A 19,738-nucleotide genomic window follows, 5' to 3' on the forward strand; every position below is an offset into this window, starting at 1 on the left:
CTTTTCATTGGCTTTAGTGGGCTTCTAAATAGGCCCTCTGTCCACTTAGGTCCCTTAAGTGGCATTATACAAAAAGTATCTTAGAGTGGAGAAAAAAATTAAGAATCATAGGTTAGAAAAGTTGAAATTATTCCAGCTAGTTACTCACACCAATCACTGTGGCTCCCTATGATAGTTAGTTAAAAAGTTACAGTTTGGAGAAAATGTTCAGGTGGATTAAAACCTTGAAAACTGGGCACTCATGTTTACTTACAGAATGGCTTATTTGGAAAGCAAGCATGTGATTGTTTCTATGGAATAGGATTCAAAGTGGTAGAGCTGGAGTTCTGAGGTCTCTGCACATCTTTGAAGTTGGGTAAGCTTATCAGGTATTCAGATCACCCATTTATTAATGACACCTCAGTCAGTACTAAAAACTGCAGAACTTGCTCTGCATTCCTTTCCTAGCTAGTGGGAGCAGAGATGAAGAAACAAAGAACTATAACAGGGCACATCTACACAAGACATTTACTTGTCTTGGGCAGATCAATGAGCTGTGCGGTAAACATCTTAGTGTCTACGTGTGCTCCCCTACTAGGCTGAAATGAACTAATTTATTCCGTGGCAGGATAGTAAAAACACAAGCTCCACAGCAGCACACATGTAGACTCTGCCCCAGCTGGCTGGGGCATCAGGGTGCTTCACTGCAGCGGCTGCCTGCCTACCTGCTAGCACCATGATGAGGCACCCTCATGCCCCAGCCAGCCCCTCCACAACACATTGAGCCAGAGGGTTACAGTCCCAGGCTGGCAGGCAGACCCCCAGGGCCCCCTGCCAGCCGGGGCTGCTCTGACCCAGCTCAGTGTGCTGCAATCCCGGCACATGTGCAAACAGCAATAAATTCTGGGGTTATATTGTTCTGGAGTTTATTGCTTTGCATTAATTGCATGAGTAGATACACCCACAATGAAGAGTCTGTGAGAGGCAAAAGGGTAAACTCATTTATTTCTTCGTTGAATGCATGTCGAATGGAGAAAAATTTAAACAAAACATTTCAGAAGACTGTCTGTTTAAAAAATAGCATTTCAGTGTACTTAGAACTCCACTCCTTTGAAATTTTCAGCCCATTTCTTCTAGGTATACAACAAAGCAATGCCACCAGGAAGAGATATTTCACAGGAGGAGAGTCCTATTTATGTTACCATGGATCTGATGTTTTAATTCTCTGTACTGAAAAATGCTTAAAATGTGATGTTTCCATTATAAAAACTGGAGGCACTCTTGCATTGTTTCTTTCATTCCCCCTCCCCCCCCTACACACTTCCCAGCTCCCCACCTCACACACAGCGCAAACAAAAAAATCTGATCATCTTGGTTCACTACCATCTGTAAAAGATATTGTGAATTGTTTCTATAAATAGAGAAAAACAATGCACTGACATTATGTTTGTTCATATATAGAGCATAAACATTATTATGCTTTGCTTACAGATGTTTAACCAGTCAAGGTTCAGTTTAAATAAGCAATTATAACCTCATCATTCCATATACAGACGCAGAATCACACCGCAGGACTGCTTTCAATGAGGTGACCCATTTTCAGCACTGGGACTCTTTATTAGTGCTTAGGCCGATAGAGAAAACATTCCTTGATTTTAATAAATAAGTTTCACTTCTTATTTCAGTGCTCCGTCATAAAGTATATAGTTTCTGAAGGCATTCCTATTGGCATTACAGGACATCACATTCACAATTCATCTGGGATAAAAATCTCTCAGCTGTGCAATTCAATCTCATAGCCCCAATCAGGACTGTTAATAAGATGCCCCAAGATAGAAACAGAAGAAGTCTCAGGGTACTATACTAATTTATAGAAGTAGATTCAGAGGGATGGCTGCTGTGGTAAGTACAAAGGTAAAAATCTATGAAATAAATTAGCTTGACCTATAAAATATCTTAGAGCTGATGTGTTCATTATGAATGATATATTAATTTTCCCTGATAAAAATGAAACGGAAGTTAGAAATATTACATGCTTTCTTTCAGTGGATCATAAAAATCTAAAAGACATTTGCCAGTAGTATATGATTTTGCTTTATTGCAGGCTTAAGCCCTAGAACAAGTTTTACTGTTCAGTGAGGTCAGGCCATATTTTGACCAAAAGCATTCCAATATAAGGTTACATTTTTGGGCATATTAATATTATAAACGTATAGGGCAATAAAGAACATGAAAACAGAGGATGCAAACCTTATTTTAATGGTCTGACTCACATAAAAAGCATGAGAAATCTTCTCATGAACTAAAACCATGCAAACTTCAAGCATTTTAGTCAACAATGACTTTAAATTTGGGGTTTTGCTTGAAACCAGAAAAAAGGATCCCCAAATCGCTATCCTACTATACTAGACTTGTATCCCTGGCACCTACTGACCAAAATGGGGTCTCACTGGAAAAAAAGAAAAAAGACTAAATGAGAGAGGAAGACTAAGCCCATTCATTCTGAACTAGTTAGGTTTCACAGTTCCACCTTGATTTTAGAGCAGAAGTACAGATTTAACGCAACATTTTGGCTTGACACATTTTTTCCATGTGGGTATTAATATGATATCAATATAATTTATGTGGCTACCTTCACAACTTCTCCTGGGGAAAGGGAAAGGCAGAGGAATTAAGTGCAGAGTAAGCAAGTGCAGAGTAGGTACATCCTGCATGGGATACATTAATTGTTAAATGGGATTTAGCCTCAAGTTACAAAAAATTCCTAGAATGTCAGCTCAAAAGGATCTGTATTACTATTGATAACAAAGACAAGCCAGTAAGAATAAAAATAACTATTTTTGTTTCTGAGTTGCTTTTTTTTTTTTGGACAAAAATCACACTGGTACAGAAAAACGTTGCTATGTTACAAAGACTGTACCCTGCAATTTGATTGCTTTCCATCACAGATTTGCAGGAACCGAGTTTCGTCTTAGCAAATATTTTATTGAACTTCAGAACCTCCTTAATATGCCAGCAGGCCTTTTCCTCCCACATGAGAAGTTAAAGTATATTTCACCCTGCAGTTCACTTCTGTCACAATCTACTCCCAAATTTAGAGACATTTTCTTAATGAGTGGGCTGTTTGTTGAGTGTGGGTTGGGGGGGGGGGGGGGGGGGGGGGGGGGGGGGGGAAATGGAATTTTTGTATAAAAAGGCCAGCGATCCAAAATCAAAACCACGAAGTCATTAAATGTTACTTTCAGCACATTCACTTTTCTAGATGTTCACACATTCCTTAAAAATATAAAATAAATGTATCCTGATCCTAAACAACCATACAGTTTAAAAGAAAACAAACAAACAAACAAACAAACAAAAAAACACAAGCTCCATAAAAATCTCTCTGTGCCCTGATGCTTTGATTAATAGCGTTTTGTTGTCAGGTATGTCATCAGCAAATAGTATGATCCACCATTAAGCGATTACAGTACAGCTGACATGCTAACAATGCAAGCACAAAAGCAACCTAGAAGGTTTTTCCCCTCCTCCTCATCTCTAAAATCTTAAACACATCCATTCCCAATACCTCAATGTACCTCAGTGTCAGTTTAATTTCAGGTTTTCTTAATCCACACTGTTCACAAAATAGGTCACTCTGTAATCCAGCATTGCTCAAAACATATTACTTAATACTGTTTTTTATGCATGATCTGATCATATATTTTCACAGAGTGCTCAATGACTTGGGGGCAAAGAGCCTCACTAAAATATTTGTAACTTGTTACTAATTTTGGTTTAACCATAGGTTGCTTGTTACAAAGTTAGTGGTAGAACTTGCATTGGCTTCCATTGAAGCCAATGCAAGTTCTACCACTAACTTTGTAACAAGCAAGCCCAATTGTGGATTAAGTGTTAACAACTGAACTAGCTACTATACATAGTGGAAGTAAACTGGTCTGTTTCTACACAGCAAATAACTAGAATTAAGAAAGCCAACATATAAAAGATTTGCTGTTTTGTAAAACAAACTGCAAGTTGTGTCATTTAAAACTCTTTATTTAAACAATCAAAGTGACTTCACCTAAGAATCCTGAGTAATATAAACATGTAGCTTGTAGTGAGTATGGATTTATTAAAACAAACTATGTTGTTATGATATAATTAAGTGTCTTTCTGCGATAACCATATGTCCTATGGTTATACCCTACATATCATTTCTTCCTCTGAAAGAAGAAAGTACTAAGATGCTCATGAAATAGAAATACATAGTTTCAATATCCTCACACAACTGTGTTTTTAGGCCACATAGTTATAGCAGTGACTTCTTAATCCAGCTCAAAAAAAGATAAAATATTGTGTTCTGTTATCACCCTACTGGTACTACCTTATCCCACTAGAAATATAACCATCTTTTGTATAGAGTATTTGGGAATGATAACGTATGGTGGGACTAGAGAATTATACTTGACACAGGTAATTTTCTGGACTGCAAGGTTATTTTCAAATCCTAATATAAAAGTAGGTAACCTTAAAATCAGGTCTGTAGCACCTCAAGAGGTTATCCTCAAAACTTGACATATGTTTTTGCCACTGAGCTTGTGCTGGTATTTCAGCTTAATGAAGTCATTGAGCCATATTAAGAGGTCATGAAAGGAGATTCTGCTTGTCAGTAATCTGAAAATATCCACACATTCTAACAGAAGGTATTCAGAACAACTATGCCAGACTTCTCTCTACCTTTGCTCAAGGTCCTTCTTAATAAACATGACCGAACTCAAGATTTATGCTCCAAAATTAAGCACATTAGATCTCCATGCAACGTAACTTCACTTTTAAAAAATAACCCACTACACTAATTATACATACTGAATACATTTTGCATAAAGACAGAGAGTTCATGTGCTTAAGTCATTAAGGTGCTCTGTATATAAAATTGGGTGTTGCTATGGAAAGAAAACCAGATAAATGAGATAAGTTTTAACCTCCTACCTTCTTGAACTGCCTGGAATGGGTTGTTGCCATCCACAAACGTCACAGAACATGTGATTTTCTCAGTTTGTAAGATTTCATCATTCTGATTGAGGTCAGCAACAGCCATACGAAACACCTCTTCATCCTTTTTGGCAGATTCATCAAAAATTGCTCCTGGGGAGAAAAAAAAAAAAAATCCCATCTGTAACAAGCACTATATAGTACCTTAATGCCCCAACTGCTTAACATATTTTAAAATATAATTATTCTCATTTCTCCACCCAATGCTTAATAGCTGCTGACCCACCCTCCTACTCCCACCATCAATTTTACTCCACCATCAACTTTTTAGAAAGTTAGGATTGGTAGGGACCTCAGGACATCATCTAGCCCAACACCTTGCTCAAAACAGGACCAACCCTAACTAGATCATCCCAACCAAAGCTCTGTCTAGCTGGGTTTTGAAAACCTCCAAGGATGGAGTTTCCACCACCTCTTTGGGTAACCTGTTCCAGTGTTTTACAAGCCTCCTAGTGAGAAAGTTCTTCCTAATAGGTAACCTAAACTTCCCTTGCTGCAGCTTGAGACCATTGCCCCTTGTTCTGTCATCTGCTACCCCTGAGAAAAGTCTAGCTCCATCCTCTTTGGAGCCCTCCTTCAGGTAGTTGAAAGCTGCTGTTAAATCCCCTCTCAGTCTCCTCTTCTGTAGACTAAATAAGTCCAGTTCTCACAGCCTTCCTCATAAGTCATGTCCTCCAGCCCCCTCAACATTTTTGTTGCCCTCCACCGGACTCTCCCCAATTTGTCCATATCCTTTCTGTAGTGGGGGGTCCACAACTGAACACAGTACTACAGATGTGGTCTTACTAGTTCTGTATAGAGGGAAATCATCACTTCCCTTGACCTACTGGCAACATACCTACCAATGCAGCCCAGTATGCCATTAGCCTTCTTGGCAACAAGGGAACACGGCTGGGTCATATTCAGCTTGTTGTCCACTGTAACCCCCAGGTCCTTTTCTGCAAAGCTGCTGCCCAGCCAGTCAGCCCCCCCGCCTGTACTGGTGCATGGGATTATTCCATCCTAAGTGCAGGACTTTGTACTAGTCTTTGTTGAACCTCATGAGATTTCATTTGGCCCAATCCTCCAATTAGTCTAGGTCACTGAATCCTAGCCCTACCCTCCAGCATATCTACTACTCCCCACAGCTTGGTGTCCTCTGTAAACATGCTGAGGGTGCACTCTATGCCATCTTTCAGGTTGTTGATGAAGATATTGAGCAAAACTGGCCCCAGAACCAGCCCCGGGGCACTTTAATTGATACCAGCTACCAACTAGATATGGAGCCATTGATTACAACTCTGAGTGCAATGCTCCAGCCAGTTTTCTATCCACCCTAAAGTCCATTCATCCAGGCAATACTTCCTTAGCTTGCCTGGGAGAATATTGTGGGTGGCCAGATCAAAAACCTTGCTAAAATCCACTGGTGTCTCTGCTTCCACAGAGCCAGTCACCTCATTTTAGAAGAATGGAGCATAGAACCCAGCTACTGTTTCATAATTTGTAGCAATAGTAGACTGTAACTTGGGACAGAAAGCTACAAACACTACTAAAGCAAACTAAAAACACCATGGAAATCTGGGTAGGCAGAATATAAAGTTACCCAACCTGAAATTTAGCCAAGAAATGGAGACTAAATACCATTACAAAAAAAAAAAAAAAAAAGTCATTGAATATATTTAATAACCATAACTGGTCAGAATGTCAGTTTTACCTACTATTAAGTGACAAAAAAGGTCAAATGAAATGAGACTAAGCCTGGTGTAACTAGTAAACTTCAAGCCATGGGACAGAATGACTTAACTTGGATCAAAGGAGGATGGGTTCTAGGACCCATCCACCACTAATACCCCTGCTTCACCCCACCACAGCACAGGTAAAGCTCCCACTACTGTATTGTAGTGGGGAGAAACTGCGCAAGTCCCCAGCACCAAATGCCACATGTCCATGGGCCATATCCAATCCAATCCACTGACTTTAGTTCACTGAACCTTGACTTAATTATTTAATTAAAATAAAGTCACTTAAGAAAAAATTGCTTCCTTTATCAACCTGGAAGAAAATGAGTACTGGGTTCTGACTTTACCCACAACATTCAAGCAGAGCATCAAAAACACAGAACAATCAAACTCCAAAAGATAACGACTCTTGCATTAATTTTAATGATTCCATACCCATTTTAGGTGGGTATTTTTAACAAAGCATCCTCTATGAGATTAATGTAAGTAATTCAGCCTTTGTTTTCATACTGTACTGTGTAGTCTGGGTGCAATTTTGCATGTTACCCATCATTTGCATGCTCTTTCATATAAGAGAAAGTGGATTAAGAAGAACAGGCTTAAATCACAATGCCATAGTCCATAAAACTAATAATAGTAAATTGTTGAGAGACCAGTGCTGTGTGGCTATGCAGAGTTTGAAATGTTAAAATATACATTTCCAATCAACAAATCGAACAGGAAAAACAGATGCTTAAAACCTGACTCAAGGAAGCCTTCTCTTAGCTAGAAAGCTCTTTGGTCTTCAGCTTTATTCAATCTTTGATCTCTGCTAAAGGCAAATGTAGGTCTAACTAATGCCAATTAGTCCAAGGTAAGAGGACATTTTGGTTACTACTTGCTTAAGGTGAATTTCCATAAGCAAAGAAGAGGTGAAGAAAAGGTTCCACATCAGCTTAAAGAACCATGTAGTCCAACTAAATCCTACACCCATGCCCCTGCCAACAAGACTCATTTAGCACTAGTATTACCTCTTCACATTATCAGACCACTTTGATCCCAGCCTTTTCCCCTTATGAAGTGGCTGCCATCTGGAACAGCTGTTTTTTCTCTCTCCCTCATTCACTCATCAGCTTTCAGGAAAGCTTAGCTGAAAGTTTCTATTTTCCCCTTTGCCTCTGAGTTTCTTCCCCTAATAATTTATTATGTTACAATAGATCTGTTGCATTTTTTTTTTTAATTTTACTTTTTTTTTTTTTTTTAAACACAGCTTAACTGCATAGATACTAGAACACCAGTGGTATGAAAGACCCTATGAACTCTGTGTTTTCCATACACACATGAAGGCAAAGACACCATTTTGGCATAAGTGTACAATTTAAAGGAGTGAAAGATGTTTTAGGATGAACTATTCTGAGAACAGTTATTTTGTCAGTGTCACAGGCAGGGTCCTACAAGAGGACCGTGATCTCCTCAAGGCCCCCTTCCTGTGCCAAGTTGGGGCAAGGGCACCCTCAGATTCTCGCCCGCCATGTCTTTGATGTTTCAGTATATATTAGGGAGGCTGCCTTGCATCTTCTTGGACACGGTTCACTGTAACTTCTGGCCCCATGGACTCCCGGAACCCTCATGGGTCCTGACCTGCAAATGGGTGCTTTGGGGCACCCTAGCCTTATGAGCTATGCATGGCTCCAGCCACCCCTTTTACCACGCCCCAAGCCTTGCAGCTGGAATAGGCGTTGTTCAGTCTCTCTCTCCGTCTCCACTCCCTCTCTGGCACTCGGGCTCTCGACAGCCTTGTCTCTCTCTCTTTCCATGCCCTTCTCTGGGGCTCCTCTCAGTAAAGCCGCCCCTTCTCTGGGGCTCACCACCCCTGCACTGGGGCTTCTCAGCAATGCCCCCTTCTCTGGAGCTTCTCAACTGCCCCTCCCTGGGGCTGGGGTCTGTGCACCCTGAATGCTGCATCCTCACTGGCACTGGGGTCCCCACACCACTGTGAGTCCCCTATGAGGCCTCTTCCAACCCCTAATAGCCTCACCCAAACCACCGGTGTAACAAATAGCAACACAAACTCAGGCCTCTTAGCTATAACTTAAACATAAGCCACCCAGCTATAATCACCCTTTAGCCTACCGGGATTCTTCATCCCACAGCAGTGTTATGTGCTGCTCAGACGTCTCTTCTCTTCTGCAACAGAGAGCTCCTTCCTCCTGGACTGCTGGCAGCAAACTACCTCTAGCCTCAGCTCCTAGAGTTTATAAGGGCCAGGCCCTGCCCCTTACAGTCAGCTGACCTCCTGGTTGCCCCGGCAACCCACAGCTGGGCTCCTAATTCCCTGCTAAAGCACTTTCCCTGGCAGTTTCCCCTCCTTAGGAGCAGGGCACTTCAGTGCCCTGTGACGGTCAGAATTTGGAAACAAATGATTCAGGCCTATGCAGCCACTGTAGCTTTGTTTTGGGGCTTTGGTGAGGGAGATGAGGCCACAGCCCAGCAAACAGTGATAATAAGCATATCTAAGAAGTAGTTTACTTTCTTATGTGGTGACACAGTTAAAGTACAATTATGCAACTAAACCTAGCATGAAAAATGACAAAAAAGCAAGGAAACTATAGTAATTTGTCATCTTTTATCCCTTTAGACAGCAAACAATTCTTTTCAGGATTAGGCTGTACTGAAAGGGAATATATATATGCCTGTGTATGCATGCATATATACTTACACTGCAGCAGTAGCAGCTCTTCAACTAATTGCAAAATATGGCCAAGGGAAGGGACATTCTAGCCAACATTGCAAATCATAGCTTAGAAATGTCATCTTAAAGTTTCCTTTGCCTCCCAAATAACCCATGCAGCATACTGCAAGTTAACCATTGTTTACAAGGCATGAAGCATCACCAAGAGTGATTTAAGTCATCTAGCCTTTCCACCTGCCAATGCAGAATTGCTCCCCTGAGTATACTTCAGTGCTTTGCTGTGCTCAGTTCAGTCTTAAATGTCTCAACAGATGAACCTTCCATTTTGAGAACTGTCTGCCTTTTTCACATAACAGACATCTCTAAGATTTCCCTACCACTTCTTTCACACTCCTAACTTGCACACTTACTGGCTGGGCTTTATGAAGCATATATAAACTGAGCAGCATCTACAAACTGCTTCTCCCAAGCACAGGGCAACTCCAACAGGTTCACTGCCTTTGCACCTGTTGCTTCAAAAGGCATATCTGTATTGGTAATGCATTTTAAAAGTAATTTTCTACAGACTATTCACAACCTTTTAAATTAAAGTCTTTTACAAATGAGTACTTATGCTCAGAGGGTTTTTTTATCTGTGTAATGTAAAAAAAAAAATTGCAACAAAATTGCACCCACCTAGAAATTGGCAGTATGAGCATTCCACCTCAAACTTAATGGCTAGGGACACAAATTGTACATAAATCAGTTTAAGTGATCAGAAACTGGTTTAAACCTGTAACAGAACAGAAGCTCAGTGCACATAAACCAGTTTCAAAATGGTTGAAACTGGTGTAAAATAAACCTGGTTGAATGTAGTATCATATTTAACTGACTTGGGTCAAACCAGCTTATAAAACTTCTGCCCCAGGCCCTTCCTGGTTCAAGTTAAATCACAGTCCCCTAGAATGCTTTCCATCCATGGGCTGGGCTGGGCTGTCTACTCCAGAGAACAGGGCTGGCCCACCCCTCTATTCCCTAGCTGGAGCAGGGAGGGCTGGGTGACAAAGATGTGGAGGGGGCAAGCCCAGATGGGGATGCAGCCCAGTCCGCAGGTGGGGATTGCCTCCCCAGCAAATTCCAGCTGGGGTCTGGAGCCAGGGAGAAGGGTTCAACATTTCTTCCTCCACTCACACTTACTGCTGGCTGCAACTGTGGACTAGAAATCCCAGAGGCACCAGGAAGAAGAAGTGATGAGCAATCCTGCAGAGTCCTGCTGCTGGGCTTGTGGACTACAAATCCCAGATACCTTGGGGGCAGCAGGAAGAGGAAATGAACACACAGCTAGCACCTCCTGGCTTCTGGCCTGAGCCACTATAGGCAGGTGGCTACATTTCCTGTATCAAAGGTAAATGTCTGTTCACTTCTGTTTCAATTTAATCTGTGTAGTTTAGACTAGCCTGCAAAGATCGAATTACTTCAGTCTCAGACTTTTTGACTGTCTGTACTTAGCCAATAGGTAATCCACCAAAGAAAATGCCCCATCTCCTTTGGCCTCTGAAAAATAAGGGAGTTTTTTTCATTCCAGCTAGTGCAGCCCAGTGGACAAGAACTCCATTTAGTGATGGATTCTGAGATTTGTTTTTGTCTGATTCAGAATAAAACTAGAACATTTCAAATTTTCTAAAAGAATCTTTAAAAATATATATTAAACCTTTTCTTTGCTTTGGAAATGCATACATGTCATTTCATCAACTTATTATTTTATCAGATACTATACAAAATAGAGATTCCTTAGAGAAAATTTATTTCAATATGAAAACTAGTAATGTATTGTTCTAAAAATGTTGAAGAACTTTTCCTCCTTCCCTTTTTTCTCCAAAGCAGAGTTTTGGCAAAATCTACATGATTTGGGGAAACATTTTAGTATTGACAATACCTTTTATTATTAGGTCTGAACACAAAACTAAACTACTTTTATTCAAGTTGAGCATTATTTTCCCACCCTGAAAACTACATCACAACATAGCATGAGTTAATATTTTCAGCTATATTCATTTATCCAAAAAAAAGGCAGCACAGTGTAAAATTGTATTTACTGTGGGAGCTGTGCTTTTACTTAATTTCTCCTGACAGCGCTACAAAAACAGCTGTAGTAATGTAGTGCTACTAGACTTCAGACTGAAATCAACTTGGACTATTTTCAGCTCCAAAGAAATTTTACTTTAATCAGTGGTAAGCAACTGAGGAAAAAAAAGAAGAGATTAGAGTAAAAAATGTTTTTCAATCAATACTCTTATGCTTGCAACCTACAAATGATGAAAAGAAAATAGTGCAAGATTGAAAAGAGAATCTTCACGTATTAGCCTTAGAGTTAGTTGTTTCACAGCTAACCTTACCCGAGTATGGACTCACACCAAACATGTCATATCTAACTAGAGTCAAAGAGTATTCCTGTAATTGCATCAGCAGCCAACATGCCGACGCAACAACTACTTCAGGCCAGTTTTTCCCTCCCTATTTTATTAGCATGTCATTACTTTCAGCTTTATTTCACAATCTGGATGAGGACAGCACAAATTCAATTCTCTGCTGGCTTTTTTCTAAAACCTTCAGCACATCAATAACATACTGTAGTTAAATAGAAAATTCTTCTCTTTTAACCATCATGTTTTCACTTAACAGGTAAAATGTCTCAGCTTACATAACTACATTCTGAATTAAATACATATTCAATGAGTTCACTTATCAGATAGCCCTTCCTGCATGGCCTTCGTGATTCAGTTTTCAAGGCTGCTTGTTCTACTGCCCAAAACACACACAAATGTGATCCAAAGATTATCTGGAGTTAACAGTATCTGTACGGACTCTTTGAACACAATCTATCTGAAGAAATACAAAAATGGGACAGAAATATCCAGTTTTCTAATCCAAGGGTGAAATGTGAAAGATCAGTAAAGTAACTTAATACAAAACTAGATCCCATTCTTGTCAAAGACAATGACAGATCTCCTGTTGACTAAAATGGGAGCACATCTCAGGGTAGACACAAGCAACCTCACCCTCCCATACATGCCCCTACAACAAAATATTTGAACCAGCATGCCCAAAATTAGACTTCAGAAGCTATATTTCATTTTGAAGAGAGCAAATCTCACATTGCTAAATACAGATGTAGGAGCCTAAATTTCAGCACACAAACTTGAAAATGCTCACTTCATTATTTGGCAACTGTAGAAGAAAAGCAGTGTGTAGTCTGGCCAGGTATTTACTCTTATATTGGATCACAAAATGGCTTTTTTTAAAAAAAAAAGAAAGCATCAACCATTTAATGTACTAACAAACACTCCTTATATGATTGCTTTTTGTCCCCACTGACATTGTTTAGTTTGTTCCAGTGTCTGAATCCAATTATACTGTGCATTCTCAACTGCTGATCTTACATTATTATCCTAAATGAGAATGCTAGAAGCTAGAAGAAGGATGATCTTTTTGCTAACACTCAGAATTAAATGTCAGGAGTTCTGAGTTCTAATTGCTGGCATTATCTCAAACTTCCTAGGAACTAGCACACAACTATGGACAAGTTACCAAGGGCCATGGTTTTTCCCATCTGTTAAATAAAGATAAGAGCCATTTACCTACTGTGGGGTTTCATGAGGTTGGGGAGGTGATATTCAATGACTGCAATAGTAAACATCTGTTACATGCAGCATGTGTGTGTGTGTGTGTGTGTGTGTGTGTGTGTGTGATTTTGACTGTATTAAGACATGCATAATATCACATAGCCAATGGCTTAATGCAGCAGTGTCAAAGGTACCTGTAGACCTCCTGGAGGGGCCAGGAATTCAGGGGTGGTGACCAGGGAGGAGAGCACTGCTGAATTCCTAAATATAGAGCCCCACTGAGGATGTCACTGTAGGGAGGTCATGGCCACTGCATCACCATCGCTGACATTTGCCCTAACGGAGATTCAAGACTACAATGAGCACTAAAGTGAGTTTCCTCCACTGAGTTCTCTGTACATGGCAGAGCCAAATAGACCATTCTTTCTAGTGATACAAAAGATAGTTTCCCTTGGAAACTTCCTAGTTCCCCAGGAAAGGTAAAAAAGAAAAGTAAGATGAGGCTGCTGGCTTTCAGCCAGGTGTTTACAGCTGCTGTAAAGTGGTACATGGTTCAAAGTGTGGAATCAACCTTAATCTAATGTATGATCCATGGAGGATGTCAACTTGTTTGTTTTTTTAAAGCCATGATCTTTGCAAGAGACTACTAAACAAAAATCTGGGTAGATTATTTGAACATAAGAAGTGCCATACTGAATCAGGCCAATGATCTACTTAGCTCAGAAGCTTCTCTCTGACAATACTAAGTAGTAGATACTTTAGAAAGAGAGTATATAAAGAAGGCATGTCTAGAGTAATTTCTATCATACCTGGCATTAACTGTTGTTAGTTTAGGGAGGCTGAAAAATACCTCCCTGGCTGTTCTATTTAATAGCTCACAATGGACCTGTATTCCATGAACCTCCAACCTCTTTTTGAACCTGGTTATACTATTTGTCTGTGTCACTGAGTTCCATCAGTTTGTTACACACAGGGTGTGTCCACACAATCGCAATATGTCCTTACAGTACGTACTACTCCTACTTATCCCTGGGAAATGCCTGTATACACATGCTCTGGCATACAGCACATTGCCCAGGTGGGGTAGGGGAGGCTGGGGCCAACACCTGGGCTGGCTCCAGCAGCTTTACCTATGGTCCTTGGGGGCCTCTGAGGGCTGCAGCCATGGTGATCCAGCAGCAGGGAGTCTGGCTGGCAGCTGGAGCATGGCTAGCCAAGCTCCAGTTTCGAGCAGCACACCCTGCCACTACATGTGTCACCCTGCTTTTCTTAGGCACAGGTGGGTTTTTTTGTAAGCAGGATTTTTGACATTCGTTTGTCTGGATGTGCCCACTGGGTGCATCTACACATGCACTTTACTGCAGAGTTGATTAATTAGCTCTGCAGTAAAGCATCACCGTCTACACATGCGCTAGTAATAGGGTACACTAAATTAATTAATTCTGCCATAAGATGGTACTGTCGGGGAAAATACTGTCTTACAGAGTAGTAGTTAAGTGGGATGAAACACACATGTAGACTGTGACAGGGGCTGGCGGGGGCACACGGATGCTAAAGTGTGGGGGCTGCCTGCTGCACAGCTCTGCACTTTAGTACCCTCATGCCCAAACCAACTCCAACACTGCCCAATGCAGCTACCCAGAGCCTGGGGCTGCCCGCCCCCCCCCCCCTCACACCCCCCTCCCACCCCCGGCGCGCCGCTGCCAGCCTGGGGCTGCTCTGCTCCAGCTCAAACTGTTGCTGTCTTGGGCACACACCTAGATCCTACAGCCAGGAGCAGCTGACTCTGGCTTGAGCTGCTACAAAATGTATTGCTCATGTGCAGATGCACTCAGTGTGTAAAAAAACAAACAAACAAACAAACAAACAAGCACTTCATCTTCTTTATTTTAAACCTGCCTCCTCCTTCTTGTAATCTGGAACTTTTGAATAACACTTCTCTTTTTGCTTTATGTAGACATTTCTTGACTTTATAGACGTCTATCATATTCTTCCCTCAGCCTCTTCCTTTCCAAAGTGAAGAGCCCTAGCCATTCTAGTCTTTCCTGGTATGGAAACTGCTCCATACATCTGATCATCTGTTGCCCTTCTCTGTACCTCTTTTAATTCCACTACATCCTGTTTGAGATGTGGAGACAACAACCGAATACATTATTCCAGATGTGGGTGTCCCATGAATATATAAAATGGCATTATGTTGTTTTCCATTTTTGTTTAAAAATCCCTTCTTCTGGGACAGCAGATGGGAGAAAGCAGTGAGGAAAACCTTGTACAAAATGAAATGGATAGGGAGCCAAGGAATGCCAGATGTCCTGCTGTTCCTCTGGGTCAAATACACAAGCCAGATCTGCAAGTTGGCAACCATGACAGCATCTAACTGATAGGACTCAGGAAACATACATGGGAATCATTGTAGGTAAATTTATGAAAATGTTAGCTTAATTTACAGTGGCAACCAAAAAAAGCCAATAAAATTATGGAATTTTAAAAGAAAATTTTAAACAAAAATAGAAAACATCATTATACCATAGTATGAAATAATGTGTGTGATTGTGGTCTTCACATCTCAAAAAGGATGCAGTGCAATTAGAAGAGGTACAAAGAAGGGCACCAAATACCATTCATTTCTAATTTTACTAGCTAAAGAGAAAATTGCAGGATAAGTAAATACAGTCTGTGCCTAATCAGATTATAGTAGGCTTTTATGTTAAAAAAAAGGATTCTTTTCCAGAGAAGGCATCCTCCTCTTCTCTGTGATGAATCTCAGCAGCTTTATCCTACAATCTGCTGGATTTACGCAAATGAATTGTTACCAGTATTTAGGGAATTAGTTTGGTCCTATGCACTTAATTAAATGGAAATTTAAAGAGCTGGAATGAAGAATGGAACTAATGGAACAGTTTGCTACCATGTTCCTGCATCTAGGGCCAGATTCACTAGTGGATTTAAGCACTTTGTTGAATTTAGGGACCTTGTTGAACTATGGACTTAAAAGGCTTTCACTTGCTCTTACAAATCACTTCTGTCCAATTTGAAAACCATTGTATCTATATTAAGCCATAGGATACAAATCTGTTCTCATTAAACCTGGTACCTCACCCATTTGAGTGGATTCCATGTTTCTAACAGCATGCAAATTGCCTATTATGTCAAGTCATCTAATCTATATTTTTAAGTAAAAGAATTGTCCCGCACCATGTAGCTCCCCATGTTTTTGTCCAGTCTCCTTTAAAGTGTTTCAAAAAGATAAAAAGGTGAAGGAGAAATATTACAGGCTTTCCAGTGTGTGAAAAAGCTACAGACAAACTCTACTTGTAAAAAAATTAAAGTAAAAAAATATTCTGTTTTCATCTGACCACAATAAGGTTTCTGCATTCTGCTAGTGAAGCAAAGCTTTGTTTTGTTTTTTGAATGCCCCAATATCAGAGTAAAACAGCCACATGCCCATGCTTGTTTGTAAAGTTTGTTATTTGTTATAAATGATTTGACTACAGAAGGGTGTTCCACTCTATTACATTTTGTTCTAGAGTTTGCTATTCTATCTTAGCAGTATGAAGGTGGCTTGACAGGCTGACAAAGAAAATAAAGACTCAGCTTGCTACATTAGAGGCTTTCCTGAATAGATTTACATACACTGAGCGCTGATGCTGCAGGTACTGTATGTCAAACTCATTAATTATAAAGAAATAAAGGATTAAATTTCTAGTGCCAAAAAACATAAATCTGAACATGAGAGGATGCTGTTTTCATACAGAAAGGAAATATCTTTGCCTTCTTTCATTATAAACTTTTGTAAGTTTAGAGATTTTTTGGGACACTTTATTGGTCACTGTAGGTGTTAAAAATCTGCAGAGCTCTTCACTATTATATGTTATCACTTATTTTTTCCATTTTGAATGCTATGAGTCACAAATGGGTTATATCCCTTTAAATCTATTGCTGTATTGTGGAAACACGTTAGCATCAGTGGGAATTATGGTCATATTTGGAGACAGCAAACTTGAAACATATAATAAAAGTATAATCCTTCTATTTGTTTACACATGTACAGAAGTATGAACACTTTCCAAGTATCATTGATTTATTTAAAGGTCACATTGACATGTATTTCTAATAGCTTGAATTTTAGACCTCTGTTTTATACTTTTCATTTGATAGAGTGAAAAGATCCAACTTGTCATATTTTTCTGTTCACTTTTACTGAGCTCATTATAAAAATAAAATAGCTGTAATCTGTTAGCCTCTCTTTCTTTTTTCTTTTTGATACAGGGCTCTAGGAGAGAAGAGAAGGAAAGGATTAATTGTTTATAGGATTGTTCTCATATGGGTTTGAGGCAAAATAAACTACAGTATGTTAACAACAACATACAATTTACATAGTTTCTAAGGCAATTAGTTTCAACCTTAACTAAAAGTACAAGTAAGAAAAAATAGTTCTTTTTTCCATTAGCCAGTACCTGTGTAATTACTTCTGTAAGTGACAACTGACTACAAAATGGGTGCGCAAAACACTATCTTCAAAACAAACTAGCAGCAATCCATATATCCTGGCATTTATTTGGCAGCATTCTTAATGGACTAAATAAAGTGCAGAACAAGAGAGACCCTGGTCCCTACAATTCACCAATGATACTGGCACTACAGTACTGATGATTATCGATACCAAGGTTACCCTGAATATTTGAGGCTGTTTTGGGGAGTAGCCTTAAACTGTACATTTACAATACAGCTTACCTTTCATGGCATAAAGGCAAATGTTATGTACTGTTCTGCACACTTTTTGATTAGTTATCTAGTGATACTTCTTTATTTGAACAGTGATTAACAACAGTAATAGAGTCACATTCATTATGTAACAAATTACCTGATGATTATTAGAAGCTCTTCATTTTTCTGTAATGTTCATAACTATCAAATTGAGGCCTAGCTGTTAAAAATGGCTGGTTTAGTGGGTGTTATTAATGTTCCATATTGAAAGTTACTGTAATGACAATAAACTTACTTATTATCATTAATGCTTCTGCAAGGAATATATTAAACTGGGCAATAATGGTTTGCTTAGAAACAAAGTAAAAGCTGGCCCATGATAATACTTCTTCACCCATTATTTATACCCACTGAGAGAACTGGATCACTTCACAGTACAAAAGCAACATGAATTCAGGCATTATAAAGGGTAGGTATGATGTTACACTTAAAGCCCATTAAGCACGTAGAAAGCGCTTTTAAGCCATAACAGAACAGGTGTTCACAGCACTTAAAGCATTTTAAAAATAACAGATCCCGCTTCAAGTTAACCCTTAATGGATATGGTTTTAGACTAAAGTGTTTTAGGTTATAGTGCTTTTTTGAACATCTGCACTACATCCATTATGCTTCAATATGGGTCACATTCTGCCACCATCCCGGGGCCCCTCACCAGACAGCTTGCTAGCTTTGTGTGGGTGCTCCTCTGCTCTGGGCAAGCACCGACCCAGCCCTGCCCTTGAGTTGTCACAGAAAAGAGACAGAAAAGGCTCTGAGCCTCTCTCCCGGGCAGATTCTCCACCAAGCTTGCTAGCTCAGGCCTTGGTAGGTGCCAGGTTCGCATGGCAGAAAGGCATCATTTCCACCCCCAGCTTCAGTTCTCAGTGGAACAAAAAGTTGGGCCAGGCACCCCTGTGCTGCAGGTTATGGATGGCATTGTATAGAGGCTTGGGTAGGGGGTGGAGGGAGGCCACACCTTGTTGGTTGGGGTCTCAGGGAGGCTAGGGAGGTCCACACAGCAGGGGGATCTTTTCCCCTCATCCTGGTCCAGCCTCTTGATAGCTGCAGCTAGGACCTGCAGCATGAGGTTGCCCAGCCCAGCTTTTTGCCACACCAGTAGATGGGGCTGAGGAGAAGGGGGGGCCCTCTAACTCTGAGGGGCCCCCTTCTACACCTTCTTGGCTGGGGTCTTGGGGAGTGGGGGAGGCTGAGGCAGGGCTGGGCCAGGGATGGGTCCAGTCTGTGTGGCAGAAGGACTCCTATTACCTCCCCCCACCCCAGTTCTCCACACAGCAAAAAGCTGGGCTGGGCAGCATTGCACTGCAGCTCATGGCTACAGCTGTCAAGATGAGGTGGGGAGAAAGGAGCCTCTGTGTTGAATCAAGCTGGTTCAGTTCCATTTCCCCCACCCAAGACCACAGCCAGCAGCGATCACTGGTGTGCTAGGGGCTGCCTGCCACAACCCGCCCCTCCCCTCGCCACACACAAGCACACAGCAAGGCAGCATGACTCAGCCCTGGCCCCCTGGCACCAGGTGCTACCTGTGCCATATTGCATGGGCCCAGTTTGGTACAGTGCTGCGTGCCTGTGGGAAGCTTCAAGCCACTCAGCCCGTCACCTGGGACCCTGCGCTACTCGTGGGGACTGCCTGTCACACCTGTCTGGCTCCTACATGCACGCAACTGGCTTGGCATGACAGGCAATCCCCAGGAGTTGTGCAGGGCCTCAGGTGACAGCCTGAGAAGTCTGGAGTAGCCCAAAGGCACATGGCACTGTGCCAAGCCAGGCCAGGCTCACACAATATGGCACAGGCAGCATTGGGTGCCAGGCAGACGGGACTGAGCTGCGCTGCCCCGTGCCACATGGCGGGGGGGAGGGGGCTGTGTCAGGAGGCCCCAAGGACCCCAATGGCTGCTGCTGCTGTGGATGAACTGTGGGCCATGCGGGGGGCATGTGGCCCCTCTGGGGGCCAATGTGGGCCCTGCGGC

At 41.2% G+C, this 19,738-nt stretch overlaps 1 protein-coding gene across 1 annotated transcript in view; it reads right to left on the minus strand.

Moving 5' to 3' along the window:
* The window catches only part of GRID2 (glutamate ionotropic receptor delta type subunit 2), a 1,378,694-nt gene that overhangs the window by 1,067,853 nt on the left and 291,103 nt on the right, over positions 1–19,738 (minus strand). Inside the window, exon 2 of the mRNA XM_025199482.1 lies at positions 4,951–5,106. Within this exon, the coding sequence (XP_025055267.1) occupies positions 4,951–5,106 (156 nt within the window). The remainder of the gene's footprint in view (positions 1–4,950; positions 5,107–19,738) is intronic.

The sequence above is a fragment of the Alligator sinensis genome, unplaced genomic scaffold, assembly GCF_000455745.1.
Source record: "Alligator sinensis unplaced genomic scaffold, ASM45574v1 scaffold194_1, whole genome shotgun sequence".
NCBI classification, from domain to species: domain Eukaryota; kingdom Metazoa; phylum Chordata; order Crocodylia; family Alligatoridae; genus Alligator; species Alligator sinensis.